This window comes from Trachypithecus francoisi, unplaced genomic scaffold (assembly GCF_009764315.1).
Source record: "Trachypithecus francoisi isolate TF-2019V2 unplaced genomic scaffold, Tfra_2.0 Lachesis_group10, whole genome shotgun sequence".
NCBI classification, from domain to species: Eukaryota; Metazoa; Chordata; class Mammalia; order Primates; family Cercopithecidae; genus Trachypithecus; species Trachypithecus francoisi.
Genome location: NW_022681455.1, coordinates 130857026 through 130883253, shown reverse-complemented (window position 1 = coordinate 130883253; position 26228 = coordinate 130857026). Strand labels below are relative to the sequence as shown.

The 26228-nt window shown below is 55.6% G+C and overlaps 2 protein-coding genes across 10 annotated transcripts in view; one reads left to right on the top strand and one right to left on the bottom strand.

The window, feature by feature from the left end:
* GAS8 (growth arrest specific 8) overlaps positions 1 to 10090 on the bottom strand; it is a 32548-nt gene extending 22458 nt beyond the window's left edge. For 4 of the 8 annotated variants that reach the window (XM_033219453.1, XM_033219454.1, XM_033219455.1 and 1 more), the window contains exon 1: positions 5152 to 6044. Coding sequence is in view for 1 of the 8 variants with exons in the window: in XM_033219449.1 (XP_033075340.1) it covers positions 5152 to 5154 (3 nt within the window). In the remaining 7 variants the exon portion in view is untranslated. Of the gene's footprint in view, positions 1 to 5151; positions 6046 to 9921 lie in introns of those variants that run through there. The other 4 variants (XM_033219456.1, XM_033219452.1, XM_033219449.1 and 1 more) reach the window with 4 other exon arrangements.
* Positions 9725 to 24025, top strand: DBNDD1 (dysbindin domain containing 1). Of its 2 annotated transcripts, none has more exons than XM_033219466.1 (4): positions 9725 to 9962; positions 20402 to 20548; positions 20905 to 21045; positions 22386 to 24025. In XM_033219466.1, exons 3-4 carry the CDS (start codon positions 20973 to 20975, stop codon positions 22541 to 22543), a joined length of 231 nt encoding a protein of 76 aa, XP_033075357.1. In that variant the 5' UTR covers positions 9725 to 9962; positions 20402 to 20548; positions 20905 to 20972; the 3' UTR covers positions 22544 to 24025. The 2 variants fall into 2 exon arrangements, with proteins under 2 accessions (XP_033075357.1, XP_033075356.1); XM_033219465.1 differs by lacking the exon at positions 9725 to 9962 and adding an exon at positions 10105 to 10374.
* The last annotated feature ends 2203 nt before the right edge of the window (positions 24026 to 26228 follow it).

Genomic DNA, 26228 nt, shown 5'->3' with positions numbered 1-26228 from the left:
AAGACCTCTGCTGTGCATGCAAAACGTCCTTGGGCTCCAGAGGGAAGAGCCTCAATACCACACTGCCAAATGTTACCATTCTGGCAGCAACACTTGGTGACCACCATGGAAAAGACCTGCAAGACACCACTCCGTAAGCGTAGGGAGAAAAGCCTCCATAACCGCAACTGGTTGTGACAACCAGAAGTTTCCTTTCTTCCAAAGAGAAAATTGCTTCAGAGAAGCCTGGTCAAGAAAGCCTGGGCGGACAGCACCCACCACGAGAGCTCTGTAATGGACTGCCAGACAGAACTGCACATGGCGTCGTGTGTGGTTTTAGCAACTTTGACAAGGTTGGGAGAGAATCTTCTAACCCCACCTCCTTGTGGAAGTTGCTGAAAACACCGTAACACCAGGAGCAGTTCTGTCTGGCCACCCATTTACAGAGCACTCAAGCAGATACCAAATTTCCATATCCTATCCTGCTGACTTTGCTACTCCCAATAGTCTTCAGCCCATGCTTTTCTGTGTCTACATGTCTCGGTCACGTTTTTTAAAGACAAGGTCTTGCTCTGTCACCCAGGCTGGAGTGCAGTGGCGTGGTCACATAGCTCACTGAAGACTGCAACTCCTGGGCTCAACTGATACTCTCACCTCAGCCTCTGCAGGAGGTGGGACCACAGGAGAGAACTGTTGCTGTGCCCAGCTATGTAAGTTTTTTAAAATTACAAATTTCATGTGGAAATTTTATTTTTTAAAAACATTAAAACCTAAATCCATTTATCCTTTTTTTTTTTTTTTTTGAGATGGAGTCTTCCTCTGTCGTCCAGGCTGGCTTGGCTCACGGCAACCTCCACCTCCTGGGTTCAAACAATTCTCCTGCCTCAGCCTCCCCGAGCAGCTGGGACTACAGGTGCCCACCATCACGCACAGTTTATTTTATTTTATTTTTTTGTATTTTTAGTACAGACAAGGTTTCCCCATGTTGGCCAGGCTGGTCTTGAACTCTTTTTTTTTTTTTTGAGACAGAGTCTCACTCGGTCACCCAGGCTGGAGTGCAATGGCGCGATCTCGGCTCACTGCAAGCTCCATCTCCCGGGTTCAAGCCATTCTCCTGCCTCAGCCTCCTGAGTAGCTGGGATTACAGGCGCGCACCACCACGTCTGGCAAATTTTTTGTATTTTTAGTAGAGACGGGGTTTCACTATGTTGGCCAGACTGGTCTCACGCTCCTGACTTCATGATCTGCCCGCCTCGGCCTCCCAAAGTGCTGGGATTACAAGTGTGAGCCACCGCGACTGGCCCATTTATTTTCATTTATGTTTCATTTAGTCCTGAGTGAAAGTATTAGGTGGAGCCAGATGCCGTGGCTCACACCTGTAATCCCAGCACTTTGGGAGGCTGAGGTGGGAGGATCACTTAAGGTCAGGAGTTCAAGACCACCCTGGCCAACATGGTGAAACCCCGTCTCTACTAAAAACACAAAAAAATTAGCCGGGCATGGTGGCGGGCACCTGCAGTCCCATCTTCTCGCGAGGCTGAGACAGGAGAATGGCGTGAACCCAGGAGGCAGAGCTTGCAGTGAGCCAAGATTGCGTCACTACACTCCAGCCTGGGCGACAGAGAGAGACAAGAAAGAAGGAAAGAAGAAGGAAAGAAGGAAAGAAGGAATAAAGGAAGGAAGGAAGAAAGGAAAGAAAGGAAGAAAGAAAGAAAAAGAAAATATTATGTGGAAATTTTAGAAAACACTGATGAGAAGAAAACAGAAAAAATATCACCCATATTCCTTGGTCCAAAGATCCAACAGACCGAGGCCCATATTCCCACAACCTAATAGAAACAGAAGTAGTTTGGTAGTGTTTTTTTGTTTGTTTGTTTTTTGAGATGGAGTCTTGCTCTGTCACCCAGGTTGGAGTGCAGTGGCACAATCCTGGCTCACTGCAACTGGAACAGGAATTAAAAGAAATTAAAAAGTGTGTAAGCAGAAACTCAGTTGTATGTAAGAAAACCCAACTCCCCCTGAAAGAGAAAGAGCTGGAGTGCTTTAAAAATTAACTGCCTGGGCCGGGCACGGTGGCTCACGCCTGTAATCCCAGCACTTTGGGAGACCGAGACGGGCGGATCACGAGGTCGGGAGATCGAGACCATCCTGGCTTACATGGTGAAACCCCGTCTCTACTAAAAAATACAAAAAAACTAGCCGGGCGAGGTGGCGGGCGCCTGTAGTCCCAGCTACTCAGGAGGCTGAGGCAGGAGAATGGCATGAACCCAGGAGGCGGAGCTTGCAGTGAGCTGAGATCCAGCCACTGCACTCCAGCCTGGGTGACAGAGCGAGACTCCATCTCAAAAAGAAAAAAAGAAAAAAAAAATTAACTGCCTGTTTTTCTGTGGTAGCGAGCCTGATCTCTTCTCCCTTCCCAGGCATTGTGAAGACCCTGTTTCTCTAGTGCAGCTGCAAGGTCACTAGGCAGATAAACTCAAGTCGCAAAATATGTTTTTCCTTAAAAAGTAAGAAATGATGGCCGGGCGCGGTGGCTCAAGCCTGTAATCCCAGCACTTTGGGAGGCCGAGACGGGTGGATCACGAGGTCAGCAGATCGAGACCATCCTGGCTAACACCGTGAAACCCCGTCTCTACTAAAAAATACAAAAAACTAGACGGGCGAGGTGGCGGGCGCCTGTAGTCCCAGCTACTCGGGAGGCTGAGGCAGGAGAATGGCGTAAACCCGGGAGCCGGAGCTTGCAGTGAGCTGAGATCCGGCCACTGCACTCCAGCCCGGGCGACAGAGCGAGACTCCATCTCAAAAAAAAAAAAAGAAATGATGTAATGCATGTTTCAACTGAACAACTGCCTTTGCTTCTTGCGTCTGTAGTATGCTTCCCCCTGCACAGATCTCCCGTCTGCCACACGAAATGCTTAAAAGGTAACTTGGCCGGGCACGGTGGCTCACGCCTGTAATCCCAGCACTTTGGGAGGCCGAGGCGGGCGGATGACGAGGTCAGGAGATCAAGACCATCCTGGCTAACATGGTGAAACCCCATCTCTACTAAAAAAATACAAAAAATTAGCCGGGCGTGGTGGTGGGCGCCTGTAGTCCCAGCTACTTGGGAGGCTGAGGCAGGAGAATGGCCTGTGAACCTGGGAGGCGGAGCTTGCAGTGAGCTGAGATCGCGCCACTGCACTCCAGCCTGGGCGACAGAGCCAGACTCCATCTCAAAAAAAAAAAAGGTAACTTAACTCTTTGTTCAGGGCCCAGTCCTTTGGATGTTAATCTGACTGGGCCAGTGCACCTAAATAATAAATATCCTCCTGAACTGCTTCAGTCTGATTCCTTAAAAATCCCACTACACGGCCGGGCGCGGTGGCTCAAGCCTGTAATCCTAGCACTTTGGGAGGCCGAGACGGGCGGATCACGAGGTCAGGAGATCGAGACCATCCTGACTAACACGGTGAAACCCCGTCTCTACTAAAAACTACAAAAAACTAGCCGGGCGAGGTGGCGGCGCCTGTAGTCCCAGCTACTCGGGAGGCTGAGGCAGGAGAATGGCGTGAACCCGGGAGGCGGAGCTTGCAGTGAGCTGAGATCCGGCCACAGCACTCCAGCCTGGGTGACAGCGCGAGACTCCGTCTCAAAAAAAAAAAAAAAAAAAAATCCCACTACACAACCTCTACCTTCCAGGTTCAAGCAATTCTCCTGCCTCAGCCTCCCAAGTAGCTGGGACCACAGGTGCACACCACCACACTCAGGAAATTTTTTTATTTTTTTGTATTTTTAGTAGAGACAGGGTTTCACCATGTTGAACAGGCTGGTCTCCAATTCCTGACCTCAAGTGATCCACCCACCTTGGCCTCCCAAAGTGCTGGGTTTACGGGTGTCAGCCACCATGCCCCGCCTTTGTTTTTGTTTTTGTTTTGTTTTTTTTAGAGACGTAGTCTTGCTCTGTTGCCAGGCTGGAGTACAGTGGTGCGATCTCAGCTCAATGCAAGCTCCGTCTCCGAGGTACACGCCATTCTCCTGCCTCAGCCTCCCAAGTAGGTGGAACTACAGGCGCACACCACCACGCCTGACTAATTTTTGTATTTTTACTAGATACAGAGTTTCACCAAGTTGGCCAGGATGGTCTCGATCTCTTGACCTCATGATCTACCTGCCTCGGCCTCGCAAAGAGCTGGGATTACAGGTGTGAGCCACTGCACCCAGACTCCTGGCCTAGTTTGGTAGTTTCCTTCACAGTCTGTTTCAGAAGACCATTCCTGGGTCAAAAAACTCATCCACTTAAATCTTAATTCGTAATGTACTGCTCTCTTTCTAATCCCTCCACTCCAAGAAGGCTACCTCATCACAAAGCCCTAAAGGCCGCAGAGGAAGGTTCAGCACCATTTAGCATTTGGGACCTTCACAGCCAGCTGCAGGGACTTGGTGGAGCTCCCAGAGCTTTCCTCCCCCACCAGCTGAAACCCACCCTGCCACACCTGCCCAGAAATTGAGTAACTGACAATTCCTGTATCACAAAGGGAGAGCCCTTTACAGGAGAAAGACAGAGATGGCGCTGATGAGGCCACGAGCTCCGCCTTCCTCTTCTCGGTCTGGGCCCGATTCCTGCCAGGCTTTCCAAGGGAACAGTGGTTCCTGTATCCCAAGGTTGTGCCCTGCGCACTCCAGGGGCACTGGACCTGTCCAGGCCTCCTTGGTGTAGCGGGATCTCTAGCCACTCTGGCGTGACCCAGGCTCTCCATTCCGGAGACCAAAGGGCTTAGGGTAATCCCTGCCCCCGGCTCTATTCCATGAGCACCCTGGTGCGCTGCAAAGCCCCTGTGAAGTGAAACCCCAGGTCCCAGGGATCCAACAGACCGAGTCTCCCATTCCAGGATGGGAGTCCCCTTGACGCATGTTCACTCTTCTGGGGACCGTGAGCTGCGGACCCTGGGTCCTGGGCTTTCTATGACCACCCCTGGCAGCCCAGGTCTCAGCTCCGAGTGCGGGCAGGCCCCGGGGCCAGGAGCATCCTGAGTTTGCCCCACGGAGACCCTCACAAGAGCACCGAGCTCTCAATTCCAGGAACCCAGCGCTCCAGTCCTCCCATTCCCAGGGTCTCTGTGTACCGAGGCCTCCCTGCCCCGAGGTCTCCAGGCCCCTGCCGAGGACCTCAGCCCCGCTCCAAACTCTGCTCACCATGACGCCAGCGGACAGGCCCAGCCGCGACTCCCGGACCAACGCGCCCGCCCCCCGGAAGCCACGCCGTTTCCCGGCAACCGCTGGGCGCTACCGCGATAAGTCACCAGATCCTCGCGAGACTCCGCCGGGCCCCAGCCCTGCCAACCGCGGGAGTGCGTCCCTAGAGACGGGCGTCAGGAAGGAACCCGCTTGGGAAAGTTGGGAAGATCTCGCCGGCAGGCCAGAAGCCCAGAAGCCTTTCGCTGCAGCACATGTTTTGCTTATTGCTGGAACCTAAGCTCCATGAGGAGAGAACCGTTCACTTCTATCCTTCAGCGCCTAGAACAGCACAGGGCACGTGCTCAGTAAAGATGTGCTGAGTGGCTGGATGAGTGAAGGACCGTTTGAATAAATGGTCAATCTGCCACCCAGGGCTCTGAAACATTACCCAAATGAGATTCAAATCTGGGCAAAGACTCTACCCTCTGGGATTCACTCACCCAACCCGCCCCGCTTTGAGGGGTCCTCCCAGCTGCTGCGCTGGTGGGTTTACACACACCTCAAAAACGTAGAAATAGGAAAGAAAAGTAGGTTCCAGTTTAGTTCGAAATGTTTGAAATCAGGAAGTAACCCTTTCACAAAAATAAACTGCTCTTCCTGAAAAGGCCTCCTTCCCAGACCTCAAGGATGAAGAGAAACCAGAGACTTTCTGACAGGCCCTGCAGAAAACACACAGTTGTCACTTTCCTTTTCTAACTAATCTCTTGTTCTGAAGACCGTTAGGCATTTTACTATTTCTAAAGTGAATCTGCCATCCCTGAAACCACCGTTACCTACATACAACCATCTATGTCATCCAGAAGGCCAAGTTTGTCATCAACAGGTGCTTCTTTCTTTTTTTCTTTCTCTTTTTTTTTTTTTTTTTTTTTTTTTTTTTTTTTTTTTTGGAGACAGGGTCTCCTTCTGTCGCCTAGGCTGTGATCACAACTCACTGCAGCCTTGACCTCCTGGACTCAAGCAATCCTCCCACTTCAGCCTCCTGAGAAGCTGGGACTACAGGTGTGAGACACCACACCCATCTTTTTTTTTTTTTTTTTGAGACAAGAGTCTCGCTGTGTCGCCCAGGCTGGAGTGCAGTGGCCGGATCTCAGCTCACTGCCAGCTCCGCCTCCCGGGTTCACGCCATTCTCCTGCCTCAGCCTCCGGAGTAGCTGGGACTACAGGCGCCCGCCACCTCGCCCGGCTAGTTTTTTGTATTTTTTAGTAGAGACGGGGTTTCACCATGTTCGCCAGGATGGTCTCGATCTCCTGACCTAGTGATCCACCCGTCTCGGCCTCCCAAAGTGCTGGGATTACAGGCTTGAGCCACCACGCCCGGCCCACATCCAGCTTTTTTAAAGAAGTTTTTTATAGAGATGGGGTCATGCTTTATTGCCCAGAATGGTCTCAAACTCCTGGTCTCAAGCGATCCTCCTGCCTCAGCCTCCCAAAGTGCTGGGAGCACAACGTGAGCCCCACACCCAGCCGTAAGCTCTCATCTTTAACATCTTCTTAAAAAGTGGTCATCTACTTGGGAGGTTGAGGTGGGACGAGCGTTTGAGCCCTGGAGGTGGAGGCTGCAGTGAGCCAAGATCACACCACTGCACTCCAGCCTAGGTAACACAGTGAGACCTGAGACCATGTCTCGAAAAAAAAAAAAAAAAAGGTCTTGCAGCAGATCTTGTTCTCCTGTGTGTCTTGGGGACGAAGATTCCAGAATCTATGCTCATAGAAAGTTGTGCTGGGGGAGAAGGGTGAGAAATGAAAGTCTTGGTGGACTTAGGTCTTCCTGTCCAGCTCATGTTGCCACATGAGCTGGGCTTGCTCAGGCCTCGGGCACCCACACAGTGGTGGGAATCTGAGAACCTTCGTGATGAGAGACTTCCTGTTTGCACACCCAAGTCCTGATTGTTCTTGGAGAGGAGCAGCCAGTTGGAAGAACTGCACTGGCTCAGCTTGTACGAAGCTGTGATTTATTTATAGTAAGCCCTGAGGCCTTGGTGAAGTCTGGCTGGTCACTGTGCCAGACTCCCTTGGCCTGAGGGGGGCCTCCTCCCCCTGGGATAGGGTGGTCAGACAGTGACACTGGAGAGTACAGTGGGGGTAATTATTATTATTATTTAACACTTACTTCACAAAACCAATATGCTAGCAGCTTCATGCTGATTGGCTTTTTGCTTCAGAAGTCTGGATGAGAGTCCGGAATTAAATAGCTGTATTAACAATAATTCCTTTCAGCAAAAAGGGTAAGAATAGGAGGGTTAGTTCAGGATAGCCTAGACAGGGTATTCATTTTTCACAAGCGAAGAGCACAGCTTGGTCTGTCGGTGTGGACTGCAGAGATGAATGAATCATTTAGGGAGTCCTGAATTGCAGCTCCCTGGGCTCCCAACAGGGCCCACTGCAACCTGTTCTTTTCATATTGAATTTGAGTTCAGATTTTTGGAAAAGAGCCTTTTCTTCACATATATGGCTTAAGATACTTTCATTCAGTGTCAAGCTGTGCAGCTCAGAAACCCAGATAAATGGCATCTGAGTTTCCTGAAAAATCCCAGAGCAAATGTTAATACAAACAAACCAACTGCCCTCTGTCTGATGTCTGATGCTTCCTGCCGCCCACTATCCACCAGGTAAACTGCCTCAGGCCACTGCATCAACTCAGCGAAGGCCTGGATGTTGGGATAACAAGAGTGTTTATGAAGACTAGACTTTTTCTTTTTTTTCTTTTTGAGACACCCAATCATAGCTCACTGCAGCCTTGGACTCCTGGGCTCAAGCGATCCTCCTACCTCAGCCTCCAAGCCACTGTACCTGGCTTATGTTCTTATTTTTATTTTTTGAAGATATAGTGTCTTACTTTGTTCCCCAGGCTGGTCTCAAACTCCTGGGCTCAAGCTATCCTCCCACCTCGGCCACCCAAAGTGCTGGGATTACAGGCATGAGTCAATGCTCCAGCAAATGGACTTTCTTTGAAAGATAAATATTGAAGTATTTACAAATGCAGTGATCTAATGTGTAAATAATTTGCTTCAAAATAACCCAGCAGTGGAGGGAAGTGAATGAGGACAGAGAAGCAACGGCACAGGCCAGGAGTTAGTAATCGCTGAATCTGGGTGGTAGGTACATGTGGGTCAGTTGTGCCATTCTCTCTACTTTTGTGTTTGCTAATGTTATTAATAAAAAGTTAAAGACAAATAGACACTGTCCTCTGGAGTCGGACTGCCTATTGATTACCAGCAGGGCAATCTTTGACAAGACCCCTCTGTATCATTTATTCCTCTCTCAAATGGGAATCATTCATACACAATGATGACTGTTACAGTTACCACAGCTGCGTAACAAGCAACCCTAAAACACAGCAGCTTAATCCAATGACATTTGTTCTGCTCATGAATCTGCAACTTGGCCATGACAAAGTGGGGACAGCTGGCCTCATCCCCACTCATCACCCCTCCCCAGGACAGCTCAAAGGCTCACTCACTTCGGCAGCTGAGGCCAGCTGTTGGCAGAGAGCTCAGTGGGACCGCCAGCAGTAACACACACAGGTGTCCTCCCATGTGGCCTGGGCTTCCTGACAACATGGAGGAAGTTCTAGTTCCAGGAGGAACCTTTCCACAGAGCTGAATGCTTCTCAAGACCCAGACTTGGGAGTCACATGACATCGCTTCTCCCACCCTCTACCGGCCAGAGCAGTCCCAAGCCCCAATAATGTCTACAGAGAAGCAGCATGGGTGGGGTTGTCTTGATGGGAATGGAAGGTTCTGGAAGACACAGGGGATCAGAACTATTGCTGTGGCCATTTTGAGAAAAAACAACCTGCCACCCCAAACAACTCTGGGTGGTCTACGCCCATGCACTGTTCCCACTTCCCAGGGCAACCACTAGCTTGCTCCTGTCCACACCCCACAGCTCCACTGCCTCCCTGAGAGGCAAGACTCTGCACCCCTCAGGGTGGCGAGGAGGCCAGTGGGTCATGAAATCATTTCAGAGGCTTTTAAACAGCAGTTTTTGTTTGTTTTGTAAACTAAAGAAACAGGGAAACTAAAAGCCTGCCCCACTGACTTCCAGACTCAAAGACATGCTCTACCCCCGTAACCGGAGTTGGGGCAGGGGTCAGGCTGGACCGGGCAGCCAGGGCCTTGAGGAAGCTGAACGGACCACTGGCCTCTGAGACAGCCTTTCCCGCAATCTGGGCCGCTCAAGTCCATCTGTCAAGTTCACTGCCTTTTTCACTCCCAGCTGGGAACAAATTCTTCCTACCTGACACTTTGGTTTGGTTTGTTTTGTTTCAAGTGCAGAGCAGGGGCCTGGAGTCAGAGCTTCTCAGCACCCGACTGCGTCGTTGGACAGGTTACCTATGGTCTCTGTGCTTCTTCACCTGAAAGGATACCTTCTTCTTAGGGCCAGCGGGAGAAGCAAGGAGACACTGCACGAGAGCTCTGTGCGCTGAGAGAGTCGGCCCCACGCGGCAGGGGTTTGCGCGCCTGCTGGGAGGTGGGATTTCATCCAAACTGCCTGGGCGCTCTCTGCAGCCCTGGACCCGCCGCCCCCTCCTTGCCTCCCCTCCCCCACCCCGCCCCTTCCGGCCTCCCAAGTACACGTCCTCGCCCCCACCCACCCCCCGCGTTAATTCACACCGTCCAGTGCGCTCTGCGATTCTGTCATTCCCCGCCCGAGTCAGGCCCCTCCTGTGCCCCTCGCCAGCCCCGAGGGACGCCCGCACACAGTCGGCGCCCCACACGCACGTACCTGGAAGAGAACAAGAGGACGCAAGCGGGCGCGGCTGCCGAGTGAGTGCGCAGGAGCCCCGGACGCCCGGCCGGGGTCGGGAGGTCGCAGCGGGGTCCCGGTGGGGTCCGCGGCGGGGCGCGGCCCACGAGGGAAGGGTCGGCGGGGGAGGCGTCCGCGGGGCCGGGGGCCGGCAGGGGGCGCGCGCGGGCCGGGGCGGGGCCGCACCTGTCCTGCGGCTGGGGGGTAGCGGGGAGGGGGCCGGGGCCCGGGAGCAGCTGCGCGCCCCGCCCCGCGGGCTCCTCCCTGCCGCCGCGGCCCCCCGGTTGCTGCCCCGATGCGCTGCGCCCGGAGCCGGGGCCGAGTAGCTGCCGCAGCTGTTGGGGCGCCCGGGCCAGGCGACACCGCCGTCGCCCGTGCCCCTCCCAGACCCCGCCGGCCGCATGGAGCCCCCGGAGGGCGCCGGCCCCGGAGGTGAGTTTAGCCCCAGCCCCCGAGACCCCCGAGCAGCGCTTTCCCGCAGCGAGCCGCAGCCCCTCCCCCCAGGGCTCACCCTTCGCGGCTCCCGGGAGACCCCTTTGGCAACTCGGGGGCGTCTGGCGGGCCAGGGACACCTCCCGGGCGCGGTCCCCGCGCGGGGCTGGGGGCACACAGACCGAGTCTCCGCCCCCTTGTTCTCTGCGCTCCCGGCCCGGGAAGCCGTGCCGGGCACGTTCCTTGGTGGGTGGCCCGGAGTTTCGTCCTGAGCCCCCTCCCAGTCGAGTCAGCCGGTGACACGGGGAGCGGGGGAGGGGCGTTCCGAGGCTGGAGTTTGGGGTCCCTGTCGGTGGGGCGTGGGGGCGACGCCGGTCGCTTGCAAGCCCGTCCGCTTTGTTCGCCCAGCCGCGAGTCCCGGGGGCGAGGGCCGTAGACCGTGGCAGGGATCCTGCCAGGGGCGAGGGGCTGAGATGGGTCTTGGTGGGGGCGTGGGGCATGCACGGGTGCGGCCTGCCGGGGGCTCCAGAGCTGCAAGCGTGGCTAGTCCGGGCGCGGCCCAGGCGCACGCTCACCGGGGAGGGTAGGTGCGCGTGGAGCGCTCCCTGCCCTGATGGTGGAGGCCCTACTGCAGGACCTTGGAGTTGGTAACGGGAAGAAAGCTCTCAGACTCTCCCCGCTTCCCAGAGCCTTTTCCAAAAGGGCTTTCGGGGTTCCACTGGCCTAGGTAGGAACTTGGATGCAGACACCTCCACCTGCCCAGCCAAGCCCACCACCTCCTGGTTTCCTAGAGGTCCCACTCCAGGGAGCCAGCAGGTACCTGAGGGCACAGGCCAGCCTGCCACTCTGTAACTACATGGGAACCTCTCAGTCCCCCAGCCACACACAGTGGCGTCCCCAGGAGGAGCAGGTCCACCCACCCTGTGTATCTGCAGTCCAAGGTGGAGGGACGAATGCCCCAGGGCTGGTGGATTTGGGTTTTGTTTTGTCATTTGTGGGAGGGATCAGATTTCTTTCTTAACACTGATAGTCCCAGTCCCCTGGGTCTTGCCAATAGCAGCTTTGTGGACACAGGAAGCCTGGAAGTTGGGAGTCAGGGCTTGGGGGTCTCAGACCTGTTTCCAGCTGTGAATTGTGGGCAGTCAGGCCCCTCTGAGCCTCAATTTCCATGTCTGTCAGTGGAGACAGCTCTGCTTCCCCTGCAGGGCTGTGGAAGCCCAAGGCATTTGGGAGTGGAGGTTAATCTCTTTTCCCTCCTCCTTTGGGAAAAAAGGAGGACTTCCCAGCAGCTTAAAAGGCAGAGAAAGCAGGTTCAGTTTCTGAGCCCATCACTTACTGGCTGGGGGCTTCAGATACCTGACTCAATCAGTGCACAGGTATTTACCTACAGGTCACGGCTCTGCGCAGTACCCTCCCCGGGGTGGGGACTTAGTGGGAAGATAGGGCCCTGTCCTCTGAGGGCTCACACTCTTGACACCAATGCCTGTTTCCTTGTCTGCAAAGTGGCCAGTGATGCCTACTTTGTGGAACCTCCTAAGATCACACGTTGGTGACTATAACTGTCATTGCTTATCACTTACTTTTGAAAACCTTACAAAAGTAGAGAGAACAGCATGACAAAGGCCCATGTGTGATATCCCAGCCCCTAGGCCCACAGCCTCCTCTCCAGACTACTACCAACCTCCCTTCATTAGTGGTTTGAACCAAATCTAGACATATTATTTCACTGATAAATAATTCAGAAATATCTATAAACTATGATTTTTATAAAGCATTATTAAAACACTATTTTTGCACCTAAAGGAATTATTTCTTAATATGAAATGTAGAATGTGTGCACAGGAATGTGACGTGTGCCCTCTCTGAGGGCCCCACCTGGAAGCCAAGGCTGTAACCCACCCCAACTCAAGTCTGCCCGAGGGTCCACAGGGAGACAGAGAGGGATCCTCAGGAGGCTGAGAGTCTAGACAGGGCTACCCCAGCATCCCTGAAATGCTTTGGGGGTCCAAATCCAGAGAGGAAGGTGCTGGGGGATGGTGGCCCCTGCCTCTGTGACCATCTCGCCTTCCCTGCAGCCATTTAGTTTATGATATTCATTCATTCACTTCATTAGCTCATTCATCCATACAGTGGTGTGTGCCAAGTGCCTTCTCGATGCTCTGGGCAGGGCCCTGGGCACACAACAGTGAACAGGATTTGGGCCAAGTTTTCCAGTCGAGAATGTGCTGGAAAATAGGTCAGCAGCAGAGCACAGGGCATCAGCAATCGGCCCTCAGGGAAGCCTGGGGTGGGGGGGCTGGGCTGAGGCACCCCAACTCCTGGCTCCCTCACTGGGGTGCTTCCTCAATGCTCACTCATCAGCCAGGGCACCAGCAGCCCCTGCAGGGGGGTTGGGTCCCCCTTGATAGGGGCTGTGCTGGGGTAAGGACCAGAACATTGCTGTGACCCCACAGTCCGGGGCCCTTCCTGGGGCATCAGAAACACCTGCTTGCCTCTGCCCTGGCCCTGGAGACCCTGGGGGCTGCCAGCACCCACCCCCATGCCTGCCTGTCATTGAGCCTCTGGTTCCCACCCTGGAAAAAGCAGCAGGTCTCGCCCATGAGAAATTTTCTTCTCCCCACAAGCTTGTTGAGAGGGTGTCAGACAGGCCTGGGTGATTCCTAGCACAGCTCCTTACTACCTGTGGGTTAGTGGGCTCCTTGATTCATCCTCATTTGTTCAATGCGCACCCACTGTGTGCTTGGTCCTAGGAATGCAGCCAGGAACTAGATACAAGCTGCTTGGAGCGGATGCTTCTCGCTCTACCCAGTCCCAGCCTGCTCTGGGGCTGAGCCTGGGGGTCTGGTGCGTGGCTGACTCACAGTGTATGTGAGTATCAACTCTAGCCAAGATCAACCTTTGTTTTCATTGAGGATTGTTTTTAAATTGAGATATTTTTCACATATACAGTTCACCCTTTTGAAGTGTGCAACTCACTGTTTTAGTATATTCACAAAATTGTGAGGTCACCACCACTATCTAATTTTATAATATCTTCATTCCCCCCCAAAAAAAAGCCATACCCATTCTCCCCTTCTCCACTGCCGACCCCCCAGCCTCTGACAATCACTTATCGGATTTCTATGCACTTGCCTATTCTGGACACTTCATAAGAACGGTGTCATGCAGTATTTGTCCTTGTGGGCCTGGCTTTCACTCAAGTGAGGTGATCAGGCTCATCCACGTGGTATCCTGTGTCGGTGCCGCGGTCCTTCTTGGGCTGAATCACATTTTGTTTATCCATTGAGCCACTGACACACATTCGATTGCTTCCGCTCTGGGCTCCTGCGAATCACGCTGTGAACATGCGTGTACAGCTGAGTCATCAACAACGTAAGGGTTAGGGGCGCCAACCTCCCTCAAAGTCAGAAATCCACAGAGAACCTTTGACTCCCCAAAAACTTCACTGCTAATAGCCTGCTGTTGACCAGAGCTTTACGGATACGGTTAACGAACACATTTGTATGCTGCGAGGATTACACAGCAGGTTCAGTCACTGGAGGAATAGCATGCGCGCCTTACAGCAGCTGCACGCTCTTCATGCCAAGATCAATCTTGCCCCTCCTGGGGGCTCCGGTCTTCTGTGTCCCTGGCATCACATTCTTCTGGCCAAAAAATTAGTGTCCTGATGGGAAAAGCTGCATCTTCCCAATTTTCCTTCCCCAAAGCCTCAACACAGGCCAAGGCACCAGAGTATACAGAATAAAGACTAGGCCACTGCCAAAGGGAGGTGGGGAAGGATCAGACTAGATACCTAGTAGCTTCAAATGCTTATAGGACTGAATCCCATCAACACTGACACCATTAGCTACAGATGTGTTGCTGTCTCAGGAATGTAGAAATATGAAAAGATGCTTTTTTTTTTTTTTTTGAGAGTCTCGTTCTGTCACCCAGGCTGGAGTGCAGTGGCATGATCTCTGCTCACTGCAAACTCCGCCTCCTAGGTTCAAGCGGTCTCCTGCCTCAGCCTCCTGAGTAGCTGGGACTACAGGCGCCCACCACCACACCGGCAAATTTTTGTATTTTTAGTAGAGATGGGGTTTCGCCATGTTGGCCCAGACTGGTCTCGAACTCCTGGCCTCAAGTGATCCGCCTGCCTTTGCCTCCCAAAGTGCTGGGATTACAGGCATGAGCCACCGCGCCTGGCCGAAAAGATGCTTCTTAAGAGTCAATTATGATATTCACTGTCAATTATGATATTCATTCCACACAGGGCTGCTGTGCAGCTCCACTGGGCTAGAGCTTTGTCCCAGAAGCTGTCTGTGGTCCCTTGGGACCCCAGGATCTATTATGAGGACTGCTGGCATTCCCATGCCCCCTCTCCAGTGCAAGATGGGGAAGGGGATTGCTGTTTGGTTGAGGTCCTGCTTGGGGTCCCTGTCCCAGCACATGCAGAGGGCACCCAGCATACATGGAGGATGGTGGGAGCAGTGCCTGCAGACTTACCTCCCGCTGGACTGTGCCTTGCTGGCCTCATCGTAAAAATGCAGGTATTGGCCGGGCACGGTGGCTCACGCCTGTAATCCCAGCACTTTGGGAGGCCAAGGCAGGCAGATCACGAGATCAGGAGATCAAGACCAGCCTGGCCAACAGGGTGAAACCCTGTCTCTACTAAAAATATAAAAATTAGCCAGGCATGGTGGTGCACACCTGTAATCCCAGCTACTCGGGAGGCTGAGGCAAGAAAATCACTTGAACCCAGGAAGCGGAGTTTGCAGCGAGCAGAGATTGCGCCATTGCCCTCCAGCCTGGCGCCAGAGTGAGACTCCACCGCAAAAAAAAAAAAAAATTCAGGTAGACGCTGTCCCACTCAGCTCAAACCCTTCAGCAGCTTCTTCCAGCTCACTCGGCGTGGAAACCAAAGTCCTGACAAGGTCCACACACCTGCACACACCCACCTTTGCCCTGCCTCACAGCCCCCAGCTGTCCTCACATGCACTCTGCTCGGGGCCCTTATGCATGTCCCCCCAGTATCACACGGCTCCCTCCCACCTCCAGGCTTCTCCTCCAAGTCTTGGTAGAGCACCCTCCCCAGATCCTCCCTAAAATGGGAGCACAGCCCCACAGTGCTCCCTGCACTGACTGCCCCTCAGAAAGGCAGGGATCATCTGTTTTGTCTGTGCCATGTCCCCAGAACGGAGGGCGATTCAGAAGGCTTGGTTGGGTGAATGAATGAGAGCCTTCGTCTGGATGAGGGGCCCCGCCCAGCGAGAGGGGGGCTACAAGGGGAGACTCCACCTCTGTCCCACCTTCCTTCAGAGATCCACTTACCCCGGGGTCAGGACCCAGGGAACCTAAGCCAGCAAGTGAGGGACTTTCTGCTCCCTCTGCTGGGCCCTGAACCAGGATCCCTGTCTCCCAGCCCCATGCCATGATCAGGCACAGGCTCACAGGTGATGGCTGAGAGCTCCAGCTGCGTCTGTGGCCAGCCCCGTGCTGCATGCTGGGGACAGATGCTGAGCTACTCTGTGCCTCAGCTTCTTCCTCTCAAGTACAAATCTCAGAGTCTTCCCCATGTAGCTGGGAGTTAGGGTGAGGTGAGAATGGAGTTAGTCAATAAACACAGAATGCTGGGACTGTCCTAGAAAACCATAAGCCACTGCCTTTTTTTTTTTTTTTAAGGCAGGGTTTTGCTCTGTTGCTCAGGCTGGAATGCAGTGGCACGATCATAGCTCACTGCATTCTTGACCTCCTGGGTTTCGGGCAGTCCTCCTGCCTCAGCCTCCGGAGTAGCTGCCACACAGATGTGTACCACCACACCCAGGTGTCATTATTAACCCAGAACCACCTGCCCCACCCTGCCTCTGAGGGTGCTGTCCCCACAGAGATTCTCTGCAGAACTGTTCTTGCCCCAGGTTTCCTTGATATCAGGGGGCTGCCAGAGAGGAGGGGATGGGAGGCCAGGGTGGATGATTGCTTGAACCCAGGAGTTCGAGATCAGCCTGGGCAATATGGCAAGACCCTGTCTCTACCAAAAAAATTTTTAATTAGCCAGGAGTGGTGGTCCCAGCTACTCAGGAGGCTGAGGTGGGAGGATCGCTTGAGCTGAAGAAGTTGAGGCTGCAGTGAGCTATGGTTTTACCACTGCACTCCAGCCTGGGCAACAGTGAGACCTTGTCTCTTAAAAAAGAGAGAGAGGGCCGGGCGCGGTGGCTCAAGCCTGTAATCCCAGCACTTTGGGAGGCCGAGACGGGTGGATCACGAGGTCAGGAGATCGAGACCATCCTGGCTAACACTGTGAAACCCCGTCTCTACTAAAAAATACAAAAAAAAAACTAGCCGGGCGAGGTGGCGGGCGCCTGTAGTCCCAGCTACTCGGGAGGCTGAGGCAGGAGAATTGCGTAAACCTGGGAGGCAGAGCTTGCAGTGAGCTGAGATCCGGCCACTGCACTCCAGCCTGGGCGACAGAGCGAGACTCCGTCTCAAAAAAAAAAAAAAAAAAAAAAGAGAGAGGCCAGGCGTGGTGGCTCAAGCCTATAATGCCAGCACTTTGGGAGGCCGAGGCGGGCGGATCACCTGAGGTCAGGAGTTTGAGACCAGCCTGACCAACATGGAGAAACCTCATCTCTACTAAAAATACAGAATTCGCCAGGCATGGTGGTGCATGCCTATAATCCCAGCTTCTCGGGAGGCTGAGGCAGGAGAATCGCTTGAACCCAGGAGGCGGAGGTTTCTGTGAGCCGAGATCACGCCATTGCACTCCAGCCTGGACAACAAGAGCAAAAATCTATCTCAGAAAAAAAAAAGAAAGAAGAAATAGGAGGGGGTACCCCTCAGGACAGAAGGAGGGGCAGGGAGGGACAGAGATGGAGCTGAGGACTATACCCCAGAGTCCTGCTCTGGGGTGAGGGTGCCCATGGGGGACATGCCTGGCCTGTAAACCTGGGGAAGTAAGAGCCCCTGTAGCCTTCCTCAGCTGGGGATCCTGAGAGCAGGGCCTCCTGGCCAGTGACTTACCCCTGCACCTTGGTTCCCCACTCGTACCTGCTCTCAGGGCTCTGGATCAGCTATGCCAGAGGGGCAGCCCCTGCTCTGTCCTGGACCTGGCCGGTCTGAGGCCCCTGCAGCACCCTCCTGAGACTCAAGGCTGGGACAGAGCTACGCCCTCTGCAGCCATGGCCACCGCTGTGAGTTGTGTGGAAGCATTTTGGAACAGTGACCACAGCACCATCCAGCGGGACATGAGCACCCTGTGGGCAGGGAGCTGGGACTGCAGGCTATACTGTCTCTCCTTGAGGAAGGGCCCAAGGGCCAGGCTGGGCCTCCTGGGGGCGTCCCCTCCCCTGGGTGCCCCCTCAGCACTACAGACAGTGGTCAAGCAGGCTTCTTCCTGCTGATATCCGGGAGGTCCCCCTGCTCACAGCCTTAGAACAGAGTCCACATGTCATCCCCTGTCCCCTGTGCCTTCTGGGCGGGCAGGTATCCCTGCTGGACTTGGGGGGTGGGCCAAGACACCAGTAACTTGACCCCTTAGGATGCTCAGAAACCTCATTCCAGATGCCAGTGGAGAGGTAGAAACCAGATTCTGCGAGCCCCATCCAGCCTGCCCAACCCCCAGGCCTGAAATGGGCCATGCGATGACACAGCACTTGGCTCCTCAGACAGGAGGCAGGTGGGCCACTGTCAGGCCACAGGGCTGCTGCCCAGGCAGAGCCTAACACTCGGCTCGCTGCCAGGTCACCTGCCTACAGCCACACTGCCCAGTTCTTAAGCCAACGGGGACCTCCCAGCCCTACACTGGTGCTCCTCACTCAGGAGGCCGGGCACCTGCGGGCCTGCACCTCCCTCGGCTCTGCTGGGGAGGGGTGGAGGTGCACTAGGACGGATGCTACAGACCCACCAGGATCACCTGGCAGTATCTAGGCTGCCAGCTAGTGCCATGGGGGAGGACAGGCCCACCCCTCCCAGGCAGCTGTTGGCACCGAATCCCAGCTGCTCCCCTCGGCTTCAAGCACACCCAGCTACGATCAGTGCACACCACTGGGGGCTGCCAAAAATACCTCATAGGGTCCTCAGGGTGCTGCTGGCAGAAGCGGGAGGGCACCTGTCCATCTGACAAGCGTGTGCTGAGCACCCACTCAGGTGGGAAGTGCTGGTGTCCCCAGAAGGCCCCTGCCACGCAGGGTCCAGGAAGCAGCTGAGGGAAGGAGGGCCATCTGAAAACAGGTTCCTGCAGGAGCAATGGGTGGGGGCAAAAAGCAAGTGCTTTGTCTCTTCCCTAAGAGATGGACCCCCAGGGCCTAGGGCCAAAGGGGAGCATGCCCCCCAGGGACAGGCCTGACTCTGGCTAACAGGACTCTCTGGCTGCCTGTGGCAAGTGAGGTGGCTGCTAGAATGATGTGGCCCTGGATGAGAGGGTGAGCAGCTGGGGAGGGCTGAGGGGATCTGTGGAGGGACGGACGTAAGAGTCGCCAATGTCTCTAGCTTTGGGTCAGCAGCCAAGGGGCCTCCTGTTCTCGTCTGACAAAACAATTGTTAAGTATAATAAAGAAACAGTTGGGCCAGGTGCGGTGGTTCACGCCTGTAATCCCAGCACTTTGGGAGGCCAAGGCGGGTGGATCACGAGTAAAACTACGAAAAAAAAAAAAATAGCTGGGTATGGTGGCACGCACCTGTAGTCTCAGCTCTTCAGGAGGCTGAGGCATTTGAATCGCTTGAACCCGTGAGGTGGAGATTGCAGTGAGCCGAGATCACGCCACTGCACTCCAGCCTGGTGACAGAGCAAGACTGTCTCAAAAAAAAAAAAAAAAAAGGAACAGTTACATTTGTGAAAAAATGAGGCCAGGCTCGGTGGCTCACACCTTGTAATCCTAGCACTTTGGGAGGCCGAGGCAGATGGATCACCTGAGGTCAGAAGTCCAGCCTGGCCAACATGGTGAAACCCCGTCTCTACTAAAAATACAAAACTTAGCCGGGCATGGTGGTGCCTGCCTATAATCCCAGCTACTCAGGCGGATGAGGCAGGAGAATCGCTCAAACCCAGGGGGCAGAGGTTGCAGTGAGCTGAGACTAGGCCACCACACTTCAGCCTGGGTGAGAGAGAGACTCCATCTCAAAAAAAAAAAAGGGAAAAACCTGGAAGAGTATTTGCTCGACTGTGAGGCGTGGTTGGTGGCCAAATGATCACAGAATGGCAGGCCTGGCTATTCCTCCTGGTTTCTAACTTTCATTTAATGAGAATGTGTTATTCTGAACTCAAACACAACATCGGTTTTTGTTTGTTTGTTTGTTTTTTTGAGGTGGAGTCTCGCTCTGTCGCCCGGACTGGAGTGCAGTGGCCGGATCTCAGCTCACTGCAAGCTCCGCCTCCCGGGTTCACGCCATTCTCCTGCCTCAGCCTCCCGAGTAGCTGGGACTACAGGCGCCCGCCACCTCGCCCGGCTAGTTTTTTTGTATTTTTAGTAGAGATGGGGTTTCACCGTGTTAGCCAGGATGGTCTCGATCTCCTGACCTCGTGATCCGCCCGTCTCGGCCTCCCAAAGTGCTGGGATTACAGGCTTGAGCCACCGCGCCCGGCCAACATCGGTTTTTAAAAGGAACAGTGGAGAGGGGCTGTTCTGGTTTGAAGGGGACCAAGAGGCTGGGCATGGAAACTCACGGGCGATCCTTCAGGGGACCCTGGGCTGAGCCAGAACTCAGAGGCCAGGACAGCACTGGGATGAGGCACGCGGGCCCTGGTGGAACTTCCGGGCCTGCATGGTGCTGCTTTCACGGGTGCTTGAGTACCAAGGGTGATCTGGACCTCAGAGTCCTTGTTCACTAGGGGAGGCCAGGGCCCAAGGGGAAGGGACAGCCTCCTTGAAGCCCCCCAACCCCTTGTCTGGGGTCCCGGCATGAGGTCACAAGCCCAGCCATCCCATCACCTGCTGGTCACTGCCCAGAGTCTCAAAGGACTGGATGTGCCAAGTCCTCACACCCAGCCCCGCGTCCTGGGGGGATGTGGGAGCCCTGTGGGTCTCAAGGTGACACCCTGTGTCTTTGGATGCAGAGATCGTTAAGGAGACTGAGGTGCTGCAGGCCGCGCTGGGCGTCCCAGCCCACGGGACAGGGGACAATGGCCACACGCCTGTGGAGGAGGAGGTGGGGGGCATCCCCATACCAGCACCGGGGCTCCTGCAGGTCACAGAGAGGAGGCGTAAGTACTGCTCCCTGCCCAGTGCACTCTATGAGGACCCCGTGAGCTCCCCCAGGAGACAAGGCAGCAGGGTCTACCTGTCCAAACACTCCCTGGGGGCTCTGGGTCCAGCGCTGTGCGCTAGACTCTTGCAGCTTGGGTACTCTGGGCCTCAGCTGCACCATCTGTCAAGTGAAAGCCTTCTAGTCATGAGTATACGCAACACCCATCAGATCCTGATGGTGCTGGGCTGTGCGGGAAGCTGTGGTTCACCCAGAGCCTTGTGGGAGGACACAGCGCACATTCTCCTAGGCCCCCAGGGCTCTAAGCAGCCTTGTGGGAGGGCCTGAGGGCTGACCGTACCCCTCTGCCCTCAGAGCCTCTGAGCAGTGTCTCCTCTCTGGAGGTTCACTTCGACCTCCTGGACCTCACTGAGCTGACCGACATGTCCGACCAGGAGCTGGCCGAGGTCTTTGCTGACTCGGACGATGAGAACCTCAACACCGAGTCCCCAGCAGGTGAGGCCGGCATCGGGGCTGGCAGGTGTGCGTGGTGGGCTGAGGCCCCTTGGGAAGTCCTGGGAGGTGTGCGTGTGTTTTAGCAAGAATCCGTCGCCACTTCATTTCACCGCGCTGCTATTTGCCCAACTTGAAGCAATTTCCCCATCACAGCTGCTTAAAACTTTACCTTTCAAGTGAGCAACAGAAGGCTAAAGCCACTGTCCCCTCAAAAGCAGAATTTAATGAACGTGAATTTTCATCATAAATTGGGCCAAGAACGAAAGGTGGGGGTGATCACCAGCCCGGGCCCCTCCTCAGCTCACTTAACTTCCTCTGATTCCCATGGAGCGTTGCCATTGGCCTGAAGGCAGCTCCAGTGTCCTCACTGCGTGCGAGCAGGGCCCCTGGCACGGCCACGTGCTCAGCATGACCAGAGCACAGGACTCACCACTGAGGCTGCGACAGCGTGTCCTTAGTCTCTTCTGACAGTGACCAGTGAAGGACACTGACGTGACCTGTGTGAACTTCAGTGATAACTGTGAGAGCACCGGGCTGAGCCTTCCCTGCATGGGACGGTTTGGCCTGGCCTCTGCTTCCCCACCCCCCAGACCACCAAGGACCTCATTAAAAGGACCAGCCCCACTGTGAATCCTGCCAGCGGCCAGCTGCTCCCCTGGTTCCTGGAGGTGTCAGGAAGGGGCGTCGGCCTGTGTGTCCTGGGCTGCTGCAGCCCCAGGTGTCTGGGAGGGAATGGGGCCTGGTGAGTCAGCCCCCAGCTCACCTCCAGGACACGGCCATTGCCTGACCCTGGCCAGTTCCCACCATCTCCATGTTGGTGGCCACTCTTCCCACCCAGCCCATGAGCCCAGGCATGTACTACTGTGGCTGGGGAGGTGGAGTGAGAGTGAGGGGCTCAGACTCCAGCCCACCAGAATCCCCAGCCCCACAGAGCCCGCACCGCGGAGACACAAGGCCCATGATGGGGCAGAGGCTCCAAGAGGCCTGCAGGGCTCACGGGAGTGGTTGGCTGAGCTGGGACACCTGCCAGGGGGTGGTTTGGGGAGGCCCCACCAGGGTCACTTGACCACGCAGGAGAGGCTCAGCCTAGGCTGTAGTGACTCTGGGGAGCACCAGAAAAGGCCCTATCCAGGCCCCACCCAGACCACAATGTCCACCTCTCTGGTGGGGCCAGTGTGTGGTGGGGGCCTCCTGTTAGAGGTAGATGTGTGCATGCCAGGTGCAGGGGCCGGTGCAGAGCATTGGCAGGAGTGGCCCAGGAGGCCAGCGGGACCTGAAGCCCTCCTGCATTGACCCAGGCCTCTCGGCCACGCTGAGTTGCCCTGCCCGCATCTCCCTAGGTCTGCACCCGCTGCCCCGGGCTGGCTGCCTGCGCTCCCCTTCCTGGACGAGGACAAGGGCTGAGCAGAACCGTGAGAAGCAGCCCCTAGGTGACCCTGAGCGGCAGGCCACAGTCCTGGACACGTTTCTCACTGTGGAGAGGCCCCAGGAGGACTAGGCCATCTCCGCCTGCCCTCCAGCTCCTGCAGGGCTGGAGTCAGAACACCATGATGGCAGATCTGGGCAGTCCTGACCCAGCAGACACACTTCGCACCCCCACGAGGCTCCAGCCGTCACCTCCTGACACACACCCTGGGAACAGCTCCCTGGCAGCCCCAAGGCCTGCCTTGTCTGTTGGGCACGGGGCTTAGCCTCACGTGGAGACCAGCCGGCTTTCCTGGGGGACATATGGGGCCCCTGGATGCCTCTGGGAGCCCCAGCACAAGCACAGCCCAGTGGCCTTACGTCCAGCTTGTTCCTGGGCCCTGAGTCAGGAAGACAGCGTCACAGAGTCACTGCCGGAAATGTGGTGAGGAGTGGAGTGGCCCATGGCGGCCCTGGAGTGAGGGGGACCCAGGCCTGTGACAGCCACTCCAGGAACTCCAGGGGGTGCTCCAAGCTCCGCGCTTACCTGTGCTACCAAGCTCAGAAGCCAGAGGCAGGTTTGGTAGTGGCTAATGGGACAATGTGCTGTCCAGCAAAGCACATGGAGGAGTGGCCCCAAAATTCCCACCTTGATTTCCATCCTGCCCCTTCTACTCCACGAGGCACTGTCTCACTAGGGTCCCCTCCCCAAGGCTCAGCTCTAAGACCTGCACCTGCTTCTCTTGGTCCCTGCGTGACAGGCAAGTCCATTCCCTCCTTAGCTCAGAACACCAAATATCACCAGACTGCCTCAGAAACTTGGTGACACCTCCTGGAATGCTCTCGGCTCGGGGAGGGGTTCACCGTCTCCCTGTCCTGCATCCACTATGAGGCCACATCCTCGTTTCTGCTCACATCCCATTGCCCGGTTACACAGCCTGCCCACAGCCCTTAAACTTGCTGGGCAGGTTTGGGGCCCATGGGACCCGTGGGTCTGTGTCCGGCAGCAGCAGAGGAGGCTGACAGCCCCTGCTTCTCTGCTCTGGGGTGTCTGGGGGCCCCAGCTCATGCCCTCCCAATGCTTATATGCTGAAGCTCACAAAATGGGCTTCCTGCCTGACAGCAAGTCAAAGAATGAGCGTAATACGAAAGTGTACGCTTACTTTCCATCCGCAAGCCAACCTGCCCCGGCCCATTTCCCATGAGCACACTTCGGGGAAGGAAAACACGCTCCTGGCCTTCACTGTCAGTAGAGCTTTGGAGATGCCCCAGGCATGCCTTGAGCTCCTTCTGTGTACAGGACTTTAGAGGCGGCACCTGCTCCCACTTCTGAGCCACCTGCTGCCTCTCAGCACTGCTGGCAAACCCAGTTCCTGCCTCAGCCAGGTCTCCTTCCCTGGTTTCCAGTCACACAGAGCCCAGCAGCTTTCTCTTTCCATCCCATAAAGGCAGCCTATGTCCCTGGCCACACCTCCACCCGCCAGGGTCTTCCTCCCCATCTTCCATCCTTCCTGCTGAGCTTCCACAGAGCTCATTTGCAAACAGTGGGATTAAAGCATCACTGCGCATTCAAAGGCCTGGTCGCAGTCTCTTCCTTTCCAACACCAGAGTGCATGAGGTGCCTGCTCAGGGGTGTGGGCTGAGCTGTCCTGGGCTCCATGCCCTGATCATTCTCCAGCTGCAGCAGCCCAAGGGCTCTGCTGTGCTCACTTGGGTCACATTTGGGGGATGAGTGTCCTGGATTTCTAGTCCCAAAGTTACACAACAGAAGGAATCATTAAGGAAGTGAAAGTCATGCCCCACGTGTTCGTAAAGGTGGCCCGGGCCAGGGGAGGGAGTCACTCCCCAGCAAAGGAGTCGCTCTCAACACATTCCTGTCCCAGAGGCCAATGGCACTGGTCATGGGGAGGCACCAGAAGAGGCCAAAACTCCTGTCCACTGTCACTACTCATGAAATGAGATGGCCACGGAGCCTGGCCAGGGCTGACCTCCCTTCTGCCAGACCCATGGGTCTCTGTGTGTTTCCGTGCTGGGCTCTGAGGGGAGAAGCCTGGGGCCTCCCATACATGAAAATTCTCAGTCAGGTGTCCTACGACCATGGACCCAGAAAACAGCCTCCGTCAGTGACGTACCTTCTGGAAAGGGTACACAGCTACCGGCAGGTACATGCAATCCACCCCATTCCACCTTCCCTTCTGGCAGAGGGAGGGAGGCAGGCAGGCTGAGAAATACAGAGGCTGAAGGCTCGTGTCCCCGCAGGGTGCACAGACTGCCACAGCACAGACAGCAGCACCCGCAGGTGTCACTCTGGCCGATGGAGCTTCTCAGCAAAGGTGCAGCTGAGCCACCATCGACAGGCTGATGAGGCAAACTGCAGGTCACGCCCAGGACGGGGGAAAAGGCTGTGGAAAATGGTGTCTGATTCAGGGGCTGAGACGACTCCTGATTGACATAAGGAACAGCTTGTGAAGGACACACGCAGGAAGGCTGAGGGGAAGGCGCATGACAGCCCTGAAGAGGTGAGGGTGAATGCGGGCGCCGAGGAGACAGGTCTGGAGGGAACAGCCCGGTAGGGGAGGCACAAGGATCCCACACCCACATCATCATGAAGGACCCCAGGCATGTGCTGCCGGCTGCGAGGTGACGAAACGGACACCCAGGCTCTCCCAGGGGTGTTGGAGGAAACCACAGTGGGGCTGGAGCCATGAGCCCATGACCACCCTGCATCCTGGAGGCCACCAGATGCCACGATGTCACCAGGGAAGGGTGGGGTTGAGGAAGCACCCCCACCTCCATCTGAGGGACCTGAGACCAGGCCCCAACCGGACCCCAAGTGGCTCAGCTACTCTGGGTCTGGTGGAGGCCATGATGAAGGTTGAGTGCTGGAGAGTTGTTGAGTCCAATGATACGCATTTTACAAACAACAAAAGTTGAACGTGTTCACCCCCCGTTGGAAATTATATTTTTGAGGCTCCAAGGCCAACGTAACAAGCAATTTATAAAATGTACTACAAAGCTCCAGTGTCTGATCTGGCCTAGGTCGAGAGAGAGGCTGAGAACAAATAGTGCCCAGGACAGCAAGCAGGGCCTCCTCCTACGGCCGCTCACCCAGGACATCTGCAAATGGGCATCCCCCAGGTCCCATCCCAGGTGACCTAGACACACATCCACCCACCCCTAGGCAGTGGTTGAGGCTGACCCTGCCCTGCTGTTGCTGACCCCAGTGAGTCCTAGAGGTAGGTCATGTGCTGGAGACAGCGCAAGGGGCATCCTCACCAGTCCCACACACCGCAGATAAGAAAAAGCAAAGCCTCCCTCAGTTCAAGGCACCAAAGGGCCTGGAGCTCAGAGCCCAGAAGGGGCCTTCCTAATAAAAATTAGGAGCTACCCAACCCCAGGAAAAGGGTTCATGAACAGGCACCAGGGTCAGAGGCAGCCGCGTGCTGAGGCTTCAGATCACAGCCTCTCCACAAACACCCCTGAGCCGGCTGGGGCCCTGCACAGCTTCCCCGTCCAGGACTCCAACAAAAAGGGATCGCAGGAACCGAACTGATGACCCAGATCCATCCTGCAGTGAGAGCACCTCCACCCAAGGACAGGGGCCAGGTTTTTTAAGCAACTCAAGTCCCTCACACTCAGAGCAGTGCTGCCACAGAGCCAAGGTGCAGGCGGGGGTGGGGGGGATGCCCCGATGAGGAACCCAGGTGTAAGGCCCCACAGCTCCTCCTCCTCCCCCAGCCACGCACCTGTGGGTGGTGTGGGCTTTCCTTTTTAATCCT